The following is a 16,998-nucleotide window of genomic DNA, read 5'->3' on the forward strand; positions in this document are numbered from 1 at the left end:
AATTTTTATTTCTCTATTAGTCTATGCCTCTCCCACCAATCATAACTCTAATCATTGATAATATTTTAAATAACCCACTCCTAGGACGTCATTAGCTGTATATAAGAAGATCTTCCCATGAGTTGACCCAATCTAACCTTTAAATCAGAATCCCAAAATTGCTTTTCAATTTTTGCGGGTTTAAGATTAGGTGTAACCAGAACTTGCAAAAATTAAAACCGCCCGTTTCTCATAAAAATCCTAAAAGGAAAGCAGCTTAGTGACATACGTTCTGCTTCAGCTGAGCATAATAGTCTTAACAAAAGCTACGATAAGTAAACTTAAAGAGCAGGTCCAAGACAAGACCGTAGCCCTCTTGGGACATGAAAAGACCTCACCCGAGAAGATCAACCGTAAAGAGCTCGCCAAGGACTTTCTTCTTCTTTTGATGTCTTTGATGCGTTCCACTTGATTTTGTCTCTAGAGAAAGACAGCCCGGTCCAACTAGCCACAAGCTCCCCTGTTTCATGGATCACCTGTGATGACAATCACGCAAACTTGTGAATTTCCACCTGTATTATGATTAGATTTACAAAAAAAAAATGAGCAGAAACTGAGACAATCTTTAAAAAAAAAACAATTACCTGAAGCTCTTCATCTAGAGCTTTATGAGATATGCTACTACTTCTTTGCCCTATGAGAATAGAGGTAGACAAGCGTTTGACACGAGCTAGATGAAGCAAGCATGACAAAGGTTCATGAAGGATCTGCATCAACGGTGGGGGTTTCTCGATGCGAGAAGCAAATAGCCTAGCAGTCTCTGTTTCTGGACCAACTTGAACGTAATGAAGACTAGCTTTTCTGCTGCTTGCCTCAAGGGATCTGTTATTGAACTTAAGCTTAGATGCTGCCACAAGAAAAGGAGCCACAATTGTGGGCGGAGTCGGCGCTTCCCTTGTAATTAGGTCCAGCAGCTCATTCATGGCACACACTAGTACGGGAGGCTCATAGTTTCGAAGCAGAAAAATCGAGACCTTCAAAAAAAATGTAAGAAATAATGAGAAGATTAAGGATTTTAACCAGGTTATTTCACAAAGGCGCATTCAACATGGAAGCGAGAATACATGAATCAAGTCTTTCAACAAATGATGCAAATGGTCTAAATCATTATAGACGCTAGTTCCATTATATAACGTAGGTACCATTTCAGAAGACAAACTGAAAAAAAAAGGTATGATGAAAGCTTCCACTCGCCAATATCAACACCTTCTATAACCTCCTCTAAACTTTTTTTATCGAAGCAGAAGAAACCTGAGTCTCTTTCTCATAAAGCTTAAGTTTAGGGTAATACAATCGAAGAAGCCATCAACTAGTGAAGCGAGATAGGAACACAAATCACAATAACAGTTGCATATGCTTAAGAATCAACCATCATATTCACATTTTGCAAGTAAACATAGTCGACTAATTTATTAAAGTAACTATCTTTCAGAAGATATGACACACATAGATTCTTCAGCTTAACAATAGCACTAGATAAATTTCAGTTCTTTTAGATCGAACAAGAGCGGACAGAATGTTGAAGAGAAGGCAGCGACGATAAGACAAACAAACTCCAATTAAACTAAGAAAATCGATTAGTTGCCAGAATAAAAACGCGATTGAAAACCCAGAAAAGGGAACGAGGAAGAACCTGATAAACCCCATTTCCATCGACGAAGTGAACGATACTCCCGCCGGTTCCGCCTTCGACGCCATACTTATCCAATGGAAGCTCGATCTGCTCTTCTCTGCAGAGAGAAAAAATCCACAATGTTAGGCATAGCGGGAGCCAGAAAAGCCAGTGCGAAATCGAGAAAGGAAGAATCAATTACAGTTTACGAAGAGGGGAAGCAGGGTTAGGGTTTAGAGCATCGGCAACGGTGGCCGCAAATCCATCGGGATCATTCCAGAGGAGAACAATCTTCTCCGCTAGTTTCATTGCGGAAGTTGAAAGAGTTATTTAGCTTGAGGATTGAACAAGCTGTTGTTTCAGCTTATAGCGCAAGACGCAACTAATTCTTTCTTCGATTAATCTTTTCACTTTTTGTCAATGTTTACAAACAAATTTTGATCTGCAGCTTAAACAAATTTTGATCTGCAGCTTAAACAAAATTTTCATCTACTTAAGATGTTTCAAACTGTGTAATCCAGAACAATTTTCTTACAACAACAATCATTGTTTGTTTGCTATAAAAACAAACAAATCTTTCAAATATGATTGATAGAAATTTATAGTTGCACTGTAAAATAAGTTTATGGATGAAAACACCACAAACGTACATATAATTTTTTGTTCTTGTTTTTGATATCTGTGACTTTTTTTTTTTTTTTTTTAATCCTGTTTTTTTATGTCGGGCTATTCTTACCTCTACTAAAAACTAAGCTTATCTTTTAAGGAAGAGACCATACAAAATTAAAAATCAGAAGGCAAAACAAAGACAACTGGAGACAAGAGAGGAATGTCTTGTAAGGAGCACGGGTGATCATCTGACCACACCACCTTATGGCTAGGCTCATACACCAGAATAACGATATCTTCAGAGCCGTTCTGCGTTACAAAAATTTTCAAAGATTTCAGAACTCTATTGATTTCAATAAACTAATCCTTATACAACCCTCCTTACAAAAAAATATGCTCAGCGAGACAGTTTTGGGTAACATTATCGTACAACAATCAATTCAGGTCCTGGAACTTGAAAATGAATTAGATGAATTTGAGTGTGTCAGAGATTGATGTGTTTTTTGCACTTTGCAACGAACTACGTACCAAGACCATGTTCGACATGTTTAGAGCATTGTTGTGTCCACTGGGTAGCTTCCCAGTACCCGCAAAAAGGTAGCAAACTCCTGCAACAAACAACAACAAAAAAATAAAAAAGAAAGACAACAAGAGCCTTAGTCACATTCTACTTCACCTTGCAATCCAGGTTACGTGTTTTCAGACAAAGTAATACCAAAGGCTTTACCTCGAGATGCCTAAGTGCGTTCTGAGCAACTTCATCTGCCATAGATGCTTCAAAGTCCACATAGAAAAGATAATCAAAGTATCTGTCAAGCAAAAGAGGGAGACACCTTCATCATTGCTCATTAAATGTGGGTACACTATATATTCAAGGAGTGGTTTGTGAAATAAATTACTTTAGCCCTCCAGATGCTCGCAGAGGGTGTTTCCTCAAAGGGCGGCTTTCGATCTGATCAAACCCGCAAGGAACTGATTGTTAGCTATGAGAGAACCAGACTGCTTATAAACAAGGCTGCACATATTAAAAGGAAGAATTGAGTACACTAACTAACCTTTGTGAGGTTGATTTGCCTAAGGGCAAACACAGCAAGTGCTTTAAAAAGTACTCCAGGCCCTTCCTCTAATGAGAAAACGATACTTGTCTATAAGAAGATCAAAGCAACTTATCCATCAGAGAAAAATACAATCAGACCCGCGTTTGCATTTCAGAAGATACATTGGGATCTCTCACCTTAAAAAGTCTGTTAGTTCCAGGGATAATGGGTTCCCTTGCGAGCATTAGAAACCTTGTAACATTATCAGAGTCATCCTAAATTGATTGAACTTCACAATCAAATAATCCAGAAGTAAAATATTGTGGGCGAAAAAATGTTAAAGGCAATCGAAAACTCTATAAACCTGGATATCTTCAGCAACTATGTTCAAGCCATATATCTTTGCAGCTTCGGCGCTGGCAACTGCTGCTGCATCACTTAACTTTTCGAATGCAATTTGCTGCGTATTAAATCCATAAATTTAGTAAGCTCCTATTGTAAGCTATGAATATACAATAATACTTGAAGCATAAATTTACCTTTGCAGCACCAGCGGTGTCATCTACTGCTTCTCTGACCAATCCCATTCTAGTTAACGTGTTTTCACATTGAGCGAGAGCCTGATCCAAAGCAATAACTAAGGCTTTACTTAATCTTAAAAGACAAAGAACTGGAAAATGTACAAAGGCATGTGTGGTGAACCTGTGGATGGCTAAGCACCCTTTTCAAATCTTCAATATTTACACCGTGGTTAGCCAACAAACAATGGCGAACAGCTAGCTTGACTTCCCCAACAATATGCAAATTGTGTCGCAGCAAAAGATCGTAGTTTCTATGGATGCTTCCACCCAAAGAGTTCTCAATTGGCAAAACTGCTCGGTCAACAAGCCACCGCTCAACAGCCTTAAACAAGAAAAAAAGTTGGAAAATGCTTAAGACTAATGGCATAAAAACCAAGCTCTAAGTTAGTTTTTGATGTAATATGATCGTTCAGACGAATCTCTATAATCTAAGTTCCAAATATTGGCTATCTACTTATTTCAGTGTCGATGAGGGTAAAACAAACAACAAACGAAAATGCAGAGACTAGAATCTCACCTCAAATGCGGTGTCAAACTCTTCGCAGGGAACAGCTTCACAATTTGGATATGCCTTGTCAGCTGCTGATTCACTGTAAGCACCTCGTACTCCCTATGTCAAAATTTTTCATCACTCAATTTTATCACAATACGCTCTTCTCCAATAAAATATTCTCAGATATAATTCAACTAGACACGTTTCTGCATATATCACCTGATAGGCTACACGAACTCGGGAGCCGTTGGAGACAGTTTCCGCGAGCTGGTTTGATGATAACGGCTCTAATATTTAAAAACAGATTGAACCAAAATAAAAGACATCTCAATAGTCACTAAATCGAGGCAAATTCAAGCAAAAGTCTAGCTGATAAGATACATATTCGCAATTTCTACTACAAGAGAAGATGGTTGTCACAGAGACTTCATTGATTGTACCCAAACGCGTAAGTTTCGACGCAGTGTTAATAAGGCAATACTAGAAATGTAGAAGGTAGCAATCTTTGAGAGCTATACTAGAGACAAAATCGCACTTAAGAAACTAGCTCACTGGAAATGAAAGGAGTTGAAAATCGAATTCGTACTAGGAAGCAGTGGTGAGTCTTCCAGAATCTTCTTCACTTCCATAGCTCTCACAGAGCTCTCTTTACCATGTTCATCGCCATCCCGAAGTGACGAGGAAATGAAACGGCAGCGTTTCGAAGATCCGCAAACGAATCGGATTGCGGCGTTTGGATTGCGATTCGCTTGAGACAGATTCCCAGAGATTCCACCGTGAAGCTGAGTTGCCGGCAATCGAACAGCGTGCACCGCCATTGATGTGAAACGAAAACACAGAGGAAGAGAAAGAAACGGAGAAAAATTGACGACTAATCAGAATGCAACATTCATGACGGCGTTTTGGATTAGAGAGAGACTATATGGAGAATTGGAGGTGACAAGCATGGGCCACGTTGGATCATAAGGTTTCTGTAATTACGCTCACGGATCACACTTATTTTAATTTTACGGCCCACGACAACATTTGTGGATGTTTTACATTTCTTCATTTTTGTGAAGAAAGTACCGAGAGAGTTTTTCAACATAGGCAAACAGATTGTAAGAATTCCAAAAACAAAAAAAACAAAAAATTCGGTTGACTTAGAAAAACAAATACAACAAGTACTACAGAACCCCGAAAACCTAGAATCAAAAATCTATTCAAAAACAGATTTGAAGCACTTTCATCGGAAGAAAATGATAATAATAATATTAAAAGAGAGAAAAAAAATGAGAAAGAATTTATATGGTAGACCAAAAAGCTAGGAGAATAAATTTGACATGTTAGTAAATATTTGTAAATCGATAATGTGAAGTAACTATATGTCGTGTGGTGTAGAACAACTCTCTTTATTTAGCTCACTCGAAATCTCCTTAATTTCAGCATCATCTTTATCTTTCACTCACAAAACACAATACCAACACAGAATAATATTGGAATAGGAAAATAGGTATGAGAGATTACATTCCAAAATACTTGAACGCCTTTCTCTTGGCATTTGCCACTTCCGCAGTAGTCTTTGCCATTTTCATAGCAAAAGGTTCGAAAACATCTTCTCATCTTTACTTCACAACGTCATCTTCACTATGGACCTCTTCCTTCTCCTCCTCCTTCATTACGGTATACCCATCTTTTTCTTTTTTTCTTTTTTTTTTTTGGTACACCCATCTTCCTTCCCTTTCATCGACTTAATTATTAGATTGTAGTCAATTTTAATTTGTGTTGGGGCCGAGTAATGTTTTTATGTATTTTGAAGATCAAGAATTATCTTAATTTTACTTATGTATTTTTGAAGGAAAAAAGGAAGAGAAACGGATCAAATCCAGGTTCTGTGTCTTGGAAAAGAGACGGGAAAGTAGAAGCAGAATTAGCAACCGCGAGGGCATTGATCAGAGAAGCCCAACTAAACCCTAACTCTACAACATCATCCCCACTAAGAGACGAAGATTATGTTCCTCATGGCGACATTTACCGGAACCCGTATGCCTTTCACCGGTAAAAAAAAACAGACTTATGCATATACTTGTCACAAAACTTGCCCTATATATAACTGATATGTTTACTTGTGGCAGAAGCTATCTACTTATGGAGAAGATGTTCAAGATATACGTATATGAAGAAGGAGATCCACCAATCTTTCATTATGGTCTATGTAAAGACATATACTCCATGGAAGGATTGTTCCTAAACTTTATGGAAAACGATATCCTTAATTACCGAACTCGAGATCCCGACAGGGCTCATGTCTACTTCTTACCTTTTAGTGTTGTCATGATCCTTCACCATCTCTTCGACCCAGTTGTTCGAGACAAGGCTGTCTTGGAACGTGTCATCGTCGACTATGTCCGAATTATTTCCAATAAGTATCCCTATTGGAACACTAGCGATGGTTTTGATCACTTCATGCTGTCTTGCCATGACTGGGTAAGTTGTTCTTATTTGATTTATCAGTGTTTGGTTCTCTTTCGGTTAACTAAAAACCGATATTTGTCTAGTTTTATCTGGTTAATATTGTTTTGGTCACAATTCAAAGTCTTCCCTGAGTATAGTAAGCAACCATGTCAATTGCGTGTGACCTATGCAATATTTACGATAATGTCAGGCCAAAACTGTATAAATAAATAGTAAAGAATCACTTTAGTCAAAGAGTTTTTACTCTAGAATTTGATTTGTTTTCCAAGTTTTAGTAACAAATTAACAACTGTGAAGGTACTTAAGGATCCCATTAGAGTTCACGGCTTTCAAATTACAAATTAGAAACCCTGTAAAAAGCTCAAAATATGGTTTTTTACTCTCAAGATTTATCTTGGTTAGAGACATATTTGATATCTTAGATGACATTTTCTAGTGCTCTTTTATTCAATCAAAGTTACATTTTTGTTACAGGGACACAGGGCAACATGGTACGTAAAGAAGCTATTTTTCAATTCCATAAGAGTACTATGCAACGCCAATATTTCAGAATATTTCAATCCGGAGAAAGACGCTCCCTTTCCTGAAATCAATTTACCGACCGGAGAGATCAACAACTTAACCGGCGGTTTAGATCCAATCTCTCGTACAACCCTCGCATTCTTCGCTGGAAAATCACATGGAAAAATCCGTCCGGTTCTTCTAAACCACTGGAAAGAAAAGGACAAAGACATTCTGGTTTACGAGAATTTACCGGACGGATTAGATTACAAAGATTTGATGAGGAGAAGCAGGTTCTGTATTTGCCCGAGCGGTCACGAGGTGGCTAGCCCGAGAATACCGGAAGCGATATACAGCGAATGTGTACCGGTTCTTATCTCGGAGAACTATGTTTTACCGTTTAGTGATGTTCTGAATTGGGAGAAGTTTTCGGTTTCGGTATCGGTTAAGGAAATACCGGAGCTGAAAAGGATATTGATGGATATACCGGAGGACCGGTACATAAGACTGCACGAAGGAGTGAAGAAAGTGAAGAGGCATATACTGGTTAATGATCCTCCAAAGAGATATGATGTGTTTAATATGATTATACATTCTATTTGGTTAAGAAGATTAAATGTTAAACTGTTATGACCCATGACTGTTGATGCCTGAGTTAACCAATCTTTCTTCTGCACTTAGATTAGACAAATAGAACCACTTTTTGAAATGGAAATAATACCAACCGGTTTAATTCAGTTTTTATTTCTTTAATTCCACCAAGTATCACGAATCACGAGGAATTAGTAAGCTGCTGGCATTTCATAAACTTCAATAAATTTATTTAAGTTGAGATTACTAATGGCCTACACTTCCTCTCATTAACTCCTTGTGTGCTTTCATCAACGTTAGTGATTCCGTCAGGAAAATTAGTCAAATATTGCTAAAACTACAACAAAAATTTTGCTGTACATCTTGTCCATTAGTAATCTCAATCAGTCAATTTTTACGCTTCCGATTCGTCACCTTTCCTGTTTTTTCTTTCACTTTGTTGGATTCCGGAGGAGACCTGTGCCAACAAAAAAAAAAAAAAATACACATCTTACACCCAAAAAAAAACTGGATTTACTGATGTTTACTGAAGGTAGTGAGAAGAAGTACAAACTCACCTCTTTTCACTGCGATTTAAGTCTTTGAGAGCTTTATCAACTGCATAGATTACCATCTTCTTTATCTATTAAAACAAACACACAGGGAATACAACCATTTTATACACGAGTTAGTTAAAATTGCTAAAAGCAGCCAGAAATCTAAACCAAACAAGACATACCTGTAACTTGTCCTCTTTGGAATGATGGTTGGGAGGAAGAAGACGGTACTCTTTTGTCAAGCGGAAACACTCACCGACATTCTCAGGTGATACAAAGTCAAGAGCCACCTTTGTGCAGGACTGCAAGAAACAAAATGGATCATTTTAAATGATCTATTGATAAACCTTTTAATACCAGTGGTATCCTAAGCAAAATGTATATAAATTATACCTTCAGATTCCTGACTTGATGAGGACAACCTACAGGTATTAAAACAGCATCTCCAAGCTTCTGAACAAAAGTCCATGGTTCAATGCCTAAACAACATAGCACATTAATAATATGACTCGCAAAACTGCCAAAGATAGATAATGTGGTTGGCTATTGATAGAATCCAGCATATACCATATTCTTCTTTCAGCTTCATTTTATGATATCGCGTCAGATAGAAACACTGGTCATGTATTGGATGGACCACCTAAAAAAGAAGAAGATGGATGAACATGTAAACACCCGCTAATGTCTGAACTACATATCTTCAATGCAACCACTGAAACTTTTGGGCAGGGGAATGAAAGTATGAGATTATGCAAAGATAGTGTACCTGAGACACGGGGCAACAGTAGATATGTCTGAACTCTTTGTGATGACTCTGAAGGTATTCTTCTAATTTTGAAACATCTTCTCGACGGAAAATGTCCCAAAGAGCTCCCCCATCAGCTTCAAGATTTTCGTCTTCTTCTTCACTAGTGTTTTCAAGCGTCTCCATCTTTTCCTCGTAGTTAGCTACTGAGCAAAACAGCTCTTTGAGATCTTGTTTAGCATGCATCTTTTTCAGTTTTTTTATTTCGGGTTTTTTTTCATTTTCATCTTTCATGGGCACTTCACATATGTGCGTGAGCACATTAACCTGCAATAACCAATACAGCAGCAATTAACTTCCAACTGGTTATGATGACCTCAGAATCCTCCAGAAAAGAAGATTGTGGAGATTCACTTTGATTCTAAGCCTTTGAAGAGGAGATAATGATGCAACAACTCAAAGCCAAAAAAAAAAAGAAGAGGATTTTCGGAACAAGAAAAATAAAAGTTCAGAGAACAAAAAAAAACCGAAAGACCAAATTTACTGATCCAGAAATGAATATGTATGAATTGATGATAATTATGATATAGGTTTTGAGATCATTAAGGTATGAATTTACTATGAAATGGTATCTGATTTCGTAATTATGATAGGGTTTGAGATCATTATGGGTATACCAAGGAAAACCATCAGATGAGCACGAGAAAAGATAAATCAAATGAGCACTAACCGCATCTGACATGTCGCAATGGAGCTTGGTGACAGAATCTCCACGGCCAAGTTCTTGCGCAAATCCATAAGCAACGTAAGTCTTTGGCCCCATGTCTGGCTTCAAGCAATTTTCAGGCAATTTGACAGCAAGATTCAAAGGCCCACTAAGCGGGTGAGTGTACTGCTTCAAAGGCAAACTGCATAAGAACTCCTCACAGTGGCGTGGCAAGTTTTCTTTGAAGCTCTTCGATGGAGGCCAATCTTTCAGTTTCAGAATTTGTGGCCAACCCATTTTATCGTAACGGCCCTCTGTATAACCAGCAAAGAATTCATGAAGATTAACCGTTCCCTGCATTCCATAACACTTCATTAGATAACTTAGAGCATGCTAAGAAATTAATAAATTGAAGAGCAACAGATGAGCCATTATGTTGCCTTGAGAGCTTTTCAGCAGTTTCTTTCTTTCCTACCGTGTGAGTCTAAAATAAATTTGACTTCCAACTACTTTTTCACTTTTAGCAAGAGTGTCGGTAAAAAACTGAAACATCATCCTAGAAAGGGGAATAACAATTTACTGTGTTGAATCGTCAAAACATTTTAGACTAACTAGACCACAAATTATTGCTATGCAAATACCAGAACCTTTAAAGCAACAAGGGATTAGGGCATCTAAGGACTCGTACTATTATTTAAGGAAAAACTATGGGCCATAGCATGCCATACAATTTATGGAGGAGAAAACTGACCTCACAGAAGTCCAGACAATCAATCGCATTAACTTCTAGAAGTGTTTCATGCTTGGTGCTTCTTTTTTGACGGCAGGCACGATACATTACCATTGGCTCCCAGCTTAAACCAGCTGTTGCCTCAAGCACATTCCTCACAACCACAGGCTCACCTTTTACCCAATGATGCTGAAAATGCTTCAGATCATCTTCTTGAACATCTGTTACACTTGGAAAATATAGATAATTGTCATCTGAACCTTCTCGACATGCAGCCTGTAATGATTTATTCTTATCCATGTCAATATGACTTTCAGAGTTAAAACAAGGGCATTGCCCCGTAACCATTTCACGTGTATCCAAAAGCTTGCTGGCTTCAGCAGTTTCTTCTACCTTTTTGACCAAATCAGATACCCAACCATCAGGAAGTATGCGTTTCAACTCTAAATCCCCAGCACCACAATAACAAGTTATGATTCCAGCTTCATTTGCTTTCCACATAGATGGGTGCTTCACGCAGTCTTCGCTATTCAGCTTATCATCAGTCGTTTCAATCCCTTCCCAGGCTGGAAGCGGCCGTTCGTCAAATTTGACATCTCCATGTAGATAATCTAAACCTCGGTTAGTATAATTCCATGACATCTCCTCCTGACATGTCAGATGCTTTCCTTTGCGGATCTCGAGGCAACATGTAAGGCAGATATCAGAAGTACAGCTCGAGCAATTTCTATGAAGATCAAAGATCGCAGTCTTGCAATTATCGCTGAAAGCCCATAAAGACAAGAATTATTATTAACAACATAAGAACATAAGAACTTGTCATATTCATTGAAAGAAAAGTGTCAGGGTGATATACCAGTATAGTCTTTCATCAGCATGACAATTAGCGTCTTGGGGCTTAACCTCTTCAAGCTCCAGTCCTGTGAAATTAAGCAACTCTAAGACATCCTCTTATTCTCTGAGCTAATCAGCTTCCTACTTCACAGTTAAGAACATTAGCCCACTCGCTCTGAGATTTTGTTTGGAATAAATACAGGTATATTCATCAATAAATGCATATACATACTCGAATGCCAAATATGTGATAATACTACAAAAACTATCATTACTTCCAGCATAATTAAAAGCATGGAAAGTACCTGATATCTTTGCCTCAACTTCCTTCTCATAAATTTGTTCGTCATTTATTTCCTTCAGATGCGGAAGAAGCCTTCGCACAATATATTTAGAGTATCGAATTTGTTCATCCTTGCTAACCTTGAGGTCAGAACCCAACCCCTACATAGTATTGGAGACATCATTCTGTAAGCATGCTCTCCCAAGTATGATATGGTAGATACGAGATAACTTACTTCCATCTTAGTATCAAGACGCAAGCATGCTCTGCAATTGCAATTATTCCAGCAGAATGGGCATTTCTTGACAATTTCTTCTTCTGCTATGCGAGGGTACCTGTAAATCGTAATTAAACAAGTTCTTTCAGGCTTCTGGAAGAAGGGGAAAAAAAAAAACCCGCACAAAACTACAATAAAGGAATTGGATCACTAGCTCACCAAACCCCGATTAATATATACTAGAAAATTATTGTTTTGTTCATAAACAGATGAAAGCATACATGCATCAACAGGAATTGATGCTCGGAAACTTTAATTCTGTCTTGATTCTGTCCAAAACAATACAACGTTTTGCAGAACTAAACCATCCAGGAGGAGCTCTAAAGTTTCAACTGGTAACACCCATAAAAGGAGGTGAGTAGCAAGAAACCAAAAGAATCGGTAGATTTGTGGTAAGAAGAGCATACCATGCTGTTAAGCATTGGGTGCAATAACGCTTTTTGCACTTTAGACACCGCACAACACGCTCCTTATCATTTCGTTTACACTGATGACACGTATTGGTATCGGAATTCTCAGCATTATCCTTAATATACCCAACATATAGAAGAAATTAGTATGTAGACTAGGATTGATGAGCAAAGGAGAGATTTTTCCGAGAAATCGCTGACCTCGGGGTGTTCGTCGTCTTTCTTGTTGTTATCTATTGCTATTTTCCTCGGCCTATTACACAACTTCACTGGAATTTGAGAAACCATTTCATCTATCTTCTTCTTCATGTTCTTCTTCTCTTCTTCTTCTTCTTCTTCTTTTCGTACCCTTTTCCGAGACACATATACCTTATCAAACCTGGGCATTCTGTCAGAAGCCTTGACTTGGCCAGCTCCCTTCTCCTTGTCTAAACAAGCGCCTCCGTCGACCCTAACCGCAGCTTCGTTGATTTTATCATTATTCTTCTTCTTTTTGTCTTCCTTGGCAGAATTTTTCCGAAGCCTTGTCTTTTTCCCCTTTGTATAGTCATCTTCGTCAGTCTCATAATCTGTGTAATTCGCCAGCTTCGCACAAGGTCTCCGATTCCTACGGAAACCAGGTCGTCCATTCCCTTCTTCTTCAACCCTAACAACAGCTTCTTCTGTAGAACTCATGTCGAGAGCATCAAAAGTCCTCACACCTCACCCAACTTTTTGAGCCCCCAAATCAGTTAATTAAAGCGGTAAAAAGGCCAAATTAATCACGCAAAACCCTAGACACTGTATTTATTGAGAAACTTAATCGTTTCAGAAAAGGAAAAAAAAAAACATAAAGTTTGGGTTTAATGCCTGATTTCGCGAATTTCTGTGGGGGTTTTATTTCCCGCTCTTTCTTGCATCGAAATCTATTTTCGAAAATCAAAACGAATGAAAAAAAAAAAAGAATATATGTTTTTCGGTTCTGGCAAGACTAACTTCTTCTCTATAATTTATTGGTCTTTTTTTCCCCCGACGAAAGACAAATCCTTATTAAGTTGAATGTGAATTTACATGCAAATGAGGAGTTAACCATTAAACGTTGTTGGGAGGACTAACCTTTGCCAGCCAATGAGCTAATCACTCACAATGAGATTAATAACTTAAGTTAATACAGCTTATAGCTTCATATTAGACCATCCGGATCCGTTATAAGTACATACGTTTCCTTAAACTTTCTTCCTCGAAATCTTTTGGGGGTGTGCGAAAAGATTCAAAACTTCGGTCTTTGTAGATTTCCTCATAAACAACTTCTTCTTCCTTTTATTTATACTTCTTAATGCTTACCAGATTAACCAACAAAAAAAAATGCTTAGCAAAATACCATTTATAATTTATCTAAATCTTTCAAATTAAAATCCGATACACAGAATAGAATTTGATCGATTATTGATATGTCATAGTTACGCAATCTGTGACAATACCCAATCCCATCGATTGTAATGCATAGGCCAACCTCTCAAACTTTAAAAACGCTAATAATTCAAATAAAAAGCTAATTGTTTCATAAGACTATAAAATCGAATATGACTACGAGCATACATATTGCAAGTCAAGCATATAGTATTTGATTATTACAAATGGATGACAGATTAGCAGTCAAAACAATCTTATTTTTGATTAAGTAGGAAGATAGAGGGAAACATGTACTCGGGAGGAGACCAAGACTTGGGCACAATTGTTCGATTAATTGTTACGTATGCACAACTGGATGTTCATTAAAATATACATATCAATCATCATATTGACTAACAATATAATTTTTGAGCCAAACCAAACTATCAGACAACGGATTTTTTTACTTAAAAACTACTATTACTTATCTATCATTAATTAATCTAATTTGCTTGACCCAATCAAATAAAGATTTTTTAGTATTTTTTTTTTATTTAAAGAATTGACAATAAGCTTGTACGAATCAGCAACTATAAACAATTTTAAAACACGTAAGGAACGAAATGAAAGTGAAATTCAAACTATCCGATATCGTTGGTGCATGACAATGAGTCTGGGTAAAAAAAAAAATCAAGCCCTTATTTATATTTCCTCAAATTTTTGATATAGAATAGACCCTGAAATTTGCCCCCAAACAAAAAAAAAAAAAGGAAGAAGACCCAGAAATTTCGGAGCAAAATTCCCATAAAACATTCAAAGAAAAATTTCAAGAAGACCATCTATAATCATCAACAAATCCGGTTGTGAAGAAGAAGACATTAACATGAAGGTATGTATATGTAAAATGTTTACCGAACAACATGTAACTTTGATGTTATTGTGTTTTCACTTGTGATGTTAAGAGGTTATCTTATTGTATGCAGCAAAAGATCCTGATAAGAGTTTCCATGACTGATGATAGCACCCGAGCAAAAGTAATGAAAACGGCGGTTCAATTTAAAGGTAACAACAATACAAACCCTTGAGAAGCCGATTATTGTAGTTCTTGTTGAATCTAAAAGAGTGAATGCAATGGTTAACAGGCGTGTCCGCTGTGGAAATAAAGGGAGATCACAGGAATCAGATTGAGGTAACCGGTGTCGAAGTTGATATGATCGCACTGACCAACACACTGAGGAAAAAGATAGCCCCTGCAGAGCTTGTAAGCGTAAACAAAGTTGAACCACCCAAGAAACCGGATGAAGACAAAAAACAGGATGACAAGAAACCAGATGAGAAGAAACCTGATGAGAAGAAACCCGAAGAGAAGAAACCAGAGCCATGTTATCCACCATGGCCCTATGGATATGGTGTGCCATCTTCCTATCCCCACCCGTGTGATCCCTACGGATACAATGGTAGGGATTATACCGGAGAACCCGTCTACAATCAAGAACCTAATTGCAGGATCCTGTGACAAGACCAACGGAAGAGATAATAGTTTTCCAATACTTAGTGGGTCAACATGTTAATGCATTGTGATAGTCAAAATTTGTAACTTGAGAATAAAAAGCCTTGAGCTCCAAAAAACCACGCAAATTCTATACTTGTACATGCTCTTATAACTTGAAAAATCTAAAGCTTCTTATCCATGGAGTCAGCATTACATAGTAACTTCCTTACGAGAGCATCAATCATACCATTTTTCTTAATCAGATGTTTCCTTTGCAAAGAGTAGCTAGATACACAATTCCGTACATTCTCCTACAAACTAAGACAACAAGAGTTCCTCTTCCCTTAAACCTTTTTCCAATGCATCTAACGACCTCTGCCACGACCACGCCCACGGCCACGACCCCGGCCGCGTCCAACAGGTTTCCCTAAGGACAAAAGAGAGAAAGAAAGAAAGAGAGAATAAACTGATTGATAAAGCAGTCTCATGGCTATATAACATCTGAATGTAGGGAGCATTAATACCAGCAACAGGCTTCTTAGGTTTAACCCGAGGAGTGTCTTCCACAAGTAAAGTCTCCAGGTTCAAGCTATCAGGAAGAATGTAGTAGCGGATGTTGTTACCCCTCAAGCTTAGATGATCGAGTGTTACTGGGTTTTTCCCTTTCAGGCTCATTTTTTAACTGTCTTCAAGTGCGTGTTCATGCTCACATCAACACCTGCACCAAAATCATCGAGCTTAATTTCAATGAATAAACTTGTGGCGAGTGAATCTAATTTAATTGTGTGTTTTCTCAACCTAGTATGATGATCATTCACACGGATGCGATTAGGCCAGTGGATCAGATAGCGACTATATACCACTAACAAGCGAACAACATTTAGAAACGGAGTAATCGATAGAAGAAAAGTGAGAACTAGAAAGAAACAAGCAAGGCTAAAGAGGACCTACCAGTGATGGTTCCGTGGACCACAGTCCCGTTCTTCAGCTCGATCGACACAGTTTCATTGTTCAACTTCATCAAAAACCTACTCGATCCAGTAAAACCAAATCGAAACAATAATTAAAAATATAAATATTTAACGCGCAACGCTCAAGAATGGGAATAGAATCCAAACGCTGAGCTAACTAAACTATATCAATAGCATGAAAAATTTAAAATAGAAGAATACAAATTGAAACAGTACCTGACGAGCTTCATCTTTGGGTGTGAAGAAGAACAAAAACGAAGAGGAAAGTGCAAAAGCTGTGAAACCCTCAAAACCCTTCCTTTGGCACTGAGACTTGGAAATGGATACGACTTAGCAGATGCCACGGATCCGACTCCGATTTTGGATCCGAATCCGATTTTGGATCCGACTCCGATTTTTGGATCCAACATCTAAATCACGGTATAATAACACAACGCAGAATTTGGGCCGAGAACAAATGTAAAAGGGTCCATCATTCCCTGGTTCCAATCGGATATTTCAAGACTTGACGCTGGGTAAATTATATTCCGGGTCCAACCGGAAGGCTAAACAGCGACCGCAGATTTACCAATCTCTCATTTATATTTACACTTGGTTTAGCTAACCGGAAAATTGATCGAAGAGGACCAAATTTCAATTCCACGAGAAAAACAGAAGACGCGAACCGTAAATTCCGGAAAAGACGTACAATAAAAGCGCGCGATCGCTTTAATAAACACGCGCCAA

The 16,998-nt window shown here is 37.9% G+C and overlaps 6 protein-coding genes across 7 annotated transcripts; 2 read left to right on the forward strand and 4 right to left on the reverse strand.

Moving 5' to 3' along the window:
* Positions 1–204: 204 nt before the first annotated feature.
* LOC18024728 lies at positions 205–2,047 on the reverse strand. The gene is made up of 4 exons (XM_006407750.2): positions 1,854–2,047; positions 1,673–1,769; positions 624–1,013; positions 205–515 (listed from the first exon to the last, which is right to left on the reverse strand). The coding sequence occupies exons 1-4, from the start codon at positions 1,958–1,960 to the stop codon at positions 387–389; spliced, it is 723 nt and encodes a 240-aa protein (XP_006407813.1). The 5' UTR covers positions 1,961–2,047; the 3' UTR covers positions 205–386.
* A 290-nt stretch (positions 2,048–2,337) lies between these two features.
* LOC18024342 (arogenate dehydratase/prephenate dehydratase 2, chloroplastic) lies at positions 2,338–5,264 on the reverse strand. Its single transcript, XM_006407751.2, has 12 exons — positions 4,958–5,264; positions 4,591–4,658; positions 4,396–4,488; positions 4,000–4,200; positions 3,837–3,917; positions 3,662–3,757; positions 3,495–3,572; positions 3,316–3,405; positions 3,160–3,212; positions 2,988–3,069; positions 2,789–2,868; positions 2,338–2,569 (listed from the first exon to the last, which is right to left on the reverse strand). Exons 1-11 carry the CDS (start codon positions 5,187–5,189, stop codon positions 2,809–2,811), a joined length of 1,134 nt encoding a protein of 377 aa, XP_006407814.1. The 5' UTR covers positions 5,190–5,264; the 3' UTR covers positions 2,338–2,569; positions 2,789–2,808.
* Positions 5,265–5,865: 601 nt separating this feature from the next.
* Positions 5,866–7,959, forward strand: LOC18024343 (probable glycosyltransferase At3g07620). Its single transcript, XM_006407753.1, has 4 exons — positions 5,866–6,033; positions 6,209–6,408; positions 6,486–6,837; positions 7,300–7,959. The coding sequence occupies exons 1-4, from the start codon at positions 5,866–5,868 to the stop codon at positions 7,957–7,959; spliced, it is 1,380 nt and encodes a 459-aa protein (XP_006407816.1).
* Positions 7,960–8,175: 216 nt separating this feature from the next.
* LOC18024344 (lysine-specific demethylase JMJ25) lies at positions 8,176–13,155 on the reverse strand. Its single transcript, XM_024159468.1, has 13 exons — positions 12,640–13,155; positions 12,436–12,554; positions 11,987–12,086; positions 11,774–11,912; positions 11,491–11,554; positions 10,656–11,397; positions 9,929–10,258; positions 9,220–9,525; positions 9,021–9,093; positions 8,847–8,932; positions 8,636–8,755; positions 8,475–8,539; positions 8,176–8,374 (listed from the first exon to the last, which is right to left on the reverse strand). Exons 1-13 carry the CDS (start codon positions 13,111–13,113, stop codon positions 8,305–8,307), a joined length of 2,688 nt encoding a protein of 895 aa, XP_024015236.1. The 5' UTR covers positions 13,114–13,155; the 3' UTR covers positions 8,176–8,304.
* A 1,386-nt stretch (positions 13,156–14,541) lies between these two features.
* LOC18024345 (heavy metal-associated isoprenylated plant protein 16) lies at positions 14,542–15,444 on the forward strand. Of its 2 annotated transcripts, XM_006407755.2 has the most exons (3): positions 14,542–14,698; positions 14,793–14,871; positions 14,952–15,444. In XM_006407755.2, the coding sequence occupies exons 1-3, from the start codon at positions 14,693–14,695 to the stop codon at positions 15,323–15,325; spliced, it is 459 nt and encodes a 152-aa protein (XP_006407818.1). In that variant the 5' UTR covers positions 14,542–14,692; the 3' UTR covers positions 15,326–15,444. The 2 variants fall into 2 exon arrangements, with proteins under 2 accessions (XP_006407818.1, XP_024015234.1); XM_024159466.1 differs by lacking the exon at positions 14,542–14,698 and having other exon boundaries at positions 14,774–14,871.
* On the reverse strand, positions 15,406–16,574 carry LOC18024346 (small nuclear ribonucleoprotein SmD1a). The gene is given in 5 exon segments (XM_006407756.2): positions 15,406–15,728; positions 15,826–15,979; positions 15,982–16,019; positions 16,253–16,329; positions 16,489–16,574. Coding segments are annotated over 5 exon segments (345 nt in total). The 5' UTR covers positions 16,503–16,574; the 3' UTR covers positions 15,406–15,666.
* Between the last annotated feature and the right edge of the window lie 424 nt (positions 16,575–16,998).

The sequence above is a fragment of the Eutrema salsugineum genome, unplaced genomic scaffold, assembly GCF_000478725.1.
Source record: "Eutrema salsugineum unplaced genomic scaffold, Eutsalg1_0 scaffold_13, whole genome shotgun sequence".
In the NCBI taxonomy this organism is placed as follows: Eukaryota; Viridiplantae; Streptophyta; class Magnoliopsida; order Brassicales; family Brassicaceae; genus Eutrema; species Eutrema salsugineum.

What these genes read in the sequence shown, in the direction of transcription:
- LOC18024342 (XM_006407751.2), bottom strand. Translation starts at nt 5,189, where the DNA reads ATGGCGGTGCACGCTGTTCGATTGCCGGCAACTCAGCTTCACGGTGGA. An exon ending in ACACCGCTGGTGCTGCAAAG is followed by an intron (nt 3,758 to 3,836) that starts GTAAATTTATGC and finishes TTTAATACGCAG; the next exon opens with CAAATTGCATTCGAAAAGTT. An exon ending in CGAGCATCTGGAGGGCTAAA is followed by an intron (nt 3,070 to 3,159) that starts GTAATTTATTTC and finishes TTTGCTTGACAG; the next exon opens with ATACTTTGATTATCTTTTCT.
- LOC18024345 (XM_006407755.2), top strand. An exon ending in AACGGCGGTTCAATTTAAAG is followed by an intron (nt 14,872 to 14,951) that starts GTAACAACAATA and finishes AATGGTTAACAG; the next exon opens with GCGTGTCCGCTGTGGAAATA.
- LOC18024343 (XM_006407753.1), top strand. Translation starts at nt 5,866, where the DNA reads ATGAGAGATTACATTCCAAAATACTTGAACGCCTTTCTCTTGGCATTT. An exon ending in TCTCCTCCTCCTTCATTACG is followed by an intron (nt 6,034 to 6,208) that starts GTATACCCATCT and finishes GTATTTTTGAAG; the next exon opens with GAAAAAAGGAAGAGAAACGG. An exon ending in TGCTGTCTTGCCATGACTGG is followed by an intron (nt 6,838 to 7,299) that starts GTAAGTTGTTCT and finishes TTTTTGTTACAG; the next exon opens with GGACACAGGGCAACATGGTA.
- LOC18024344 (XM_024159468.1), bottom strand. Translation starts at nt 13,113, where the DNA reads ATGAGTTCTACAGAAGAAGCTGTTGTTAGGGTTGAAGAAGAAGGGAAT. An exon ending in ACTGTTGCCCCGTGTCTCAG is followed by an intron (nt 9,094 to 9,219) that starts GTACACTATCTT and finishes CTTCTTTTTTAG; the next exon opens with GTGGTCCATCCAATACATGA. An exon ending in ATCAAGTCAGGAATCTGAAG is followed by an intron (nt 8,756 to 8,846) that starts GTATAATTTATA and finishes TGTTTCTTGCAG; the next exon opens with TCCTGCACAAAGGTGGCTCT.
- LOC18024728 (XM_006407750.2), bottom strand. Translation starts at nt 1,960, where the DNA reads ATGAAACTAGCGGAGAAGATTGTTCTCCTCTGGAATGATCCCGATGGA. An exon ending in ATGGAAATGGGGTTTATCAG is followed by an intron (nt 1,014 to 1,672) that starts GTTCTTCCTCGT and finishes TTTTTTTTGAAG; the next exon opens with GTCTCGATTTTTCTGCTTCG. An exon ending in CTCTAGATGAAGAGCTTCAG is followed by an intron (nt 516 to 623) that starts GTAATTGTTTTT and finishes TTGTCATCACAG; the next exon opens with GTGATCCATGAAACAGGGGA.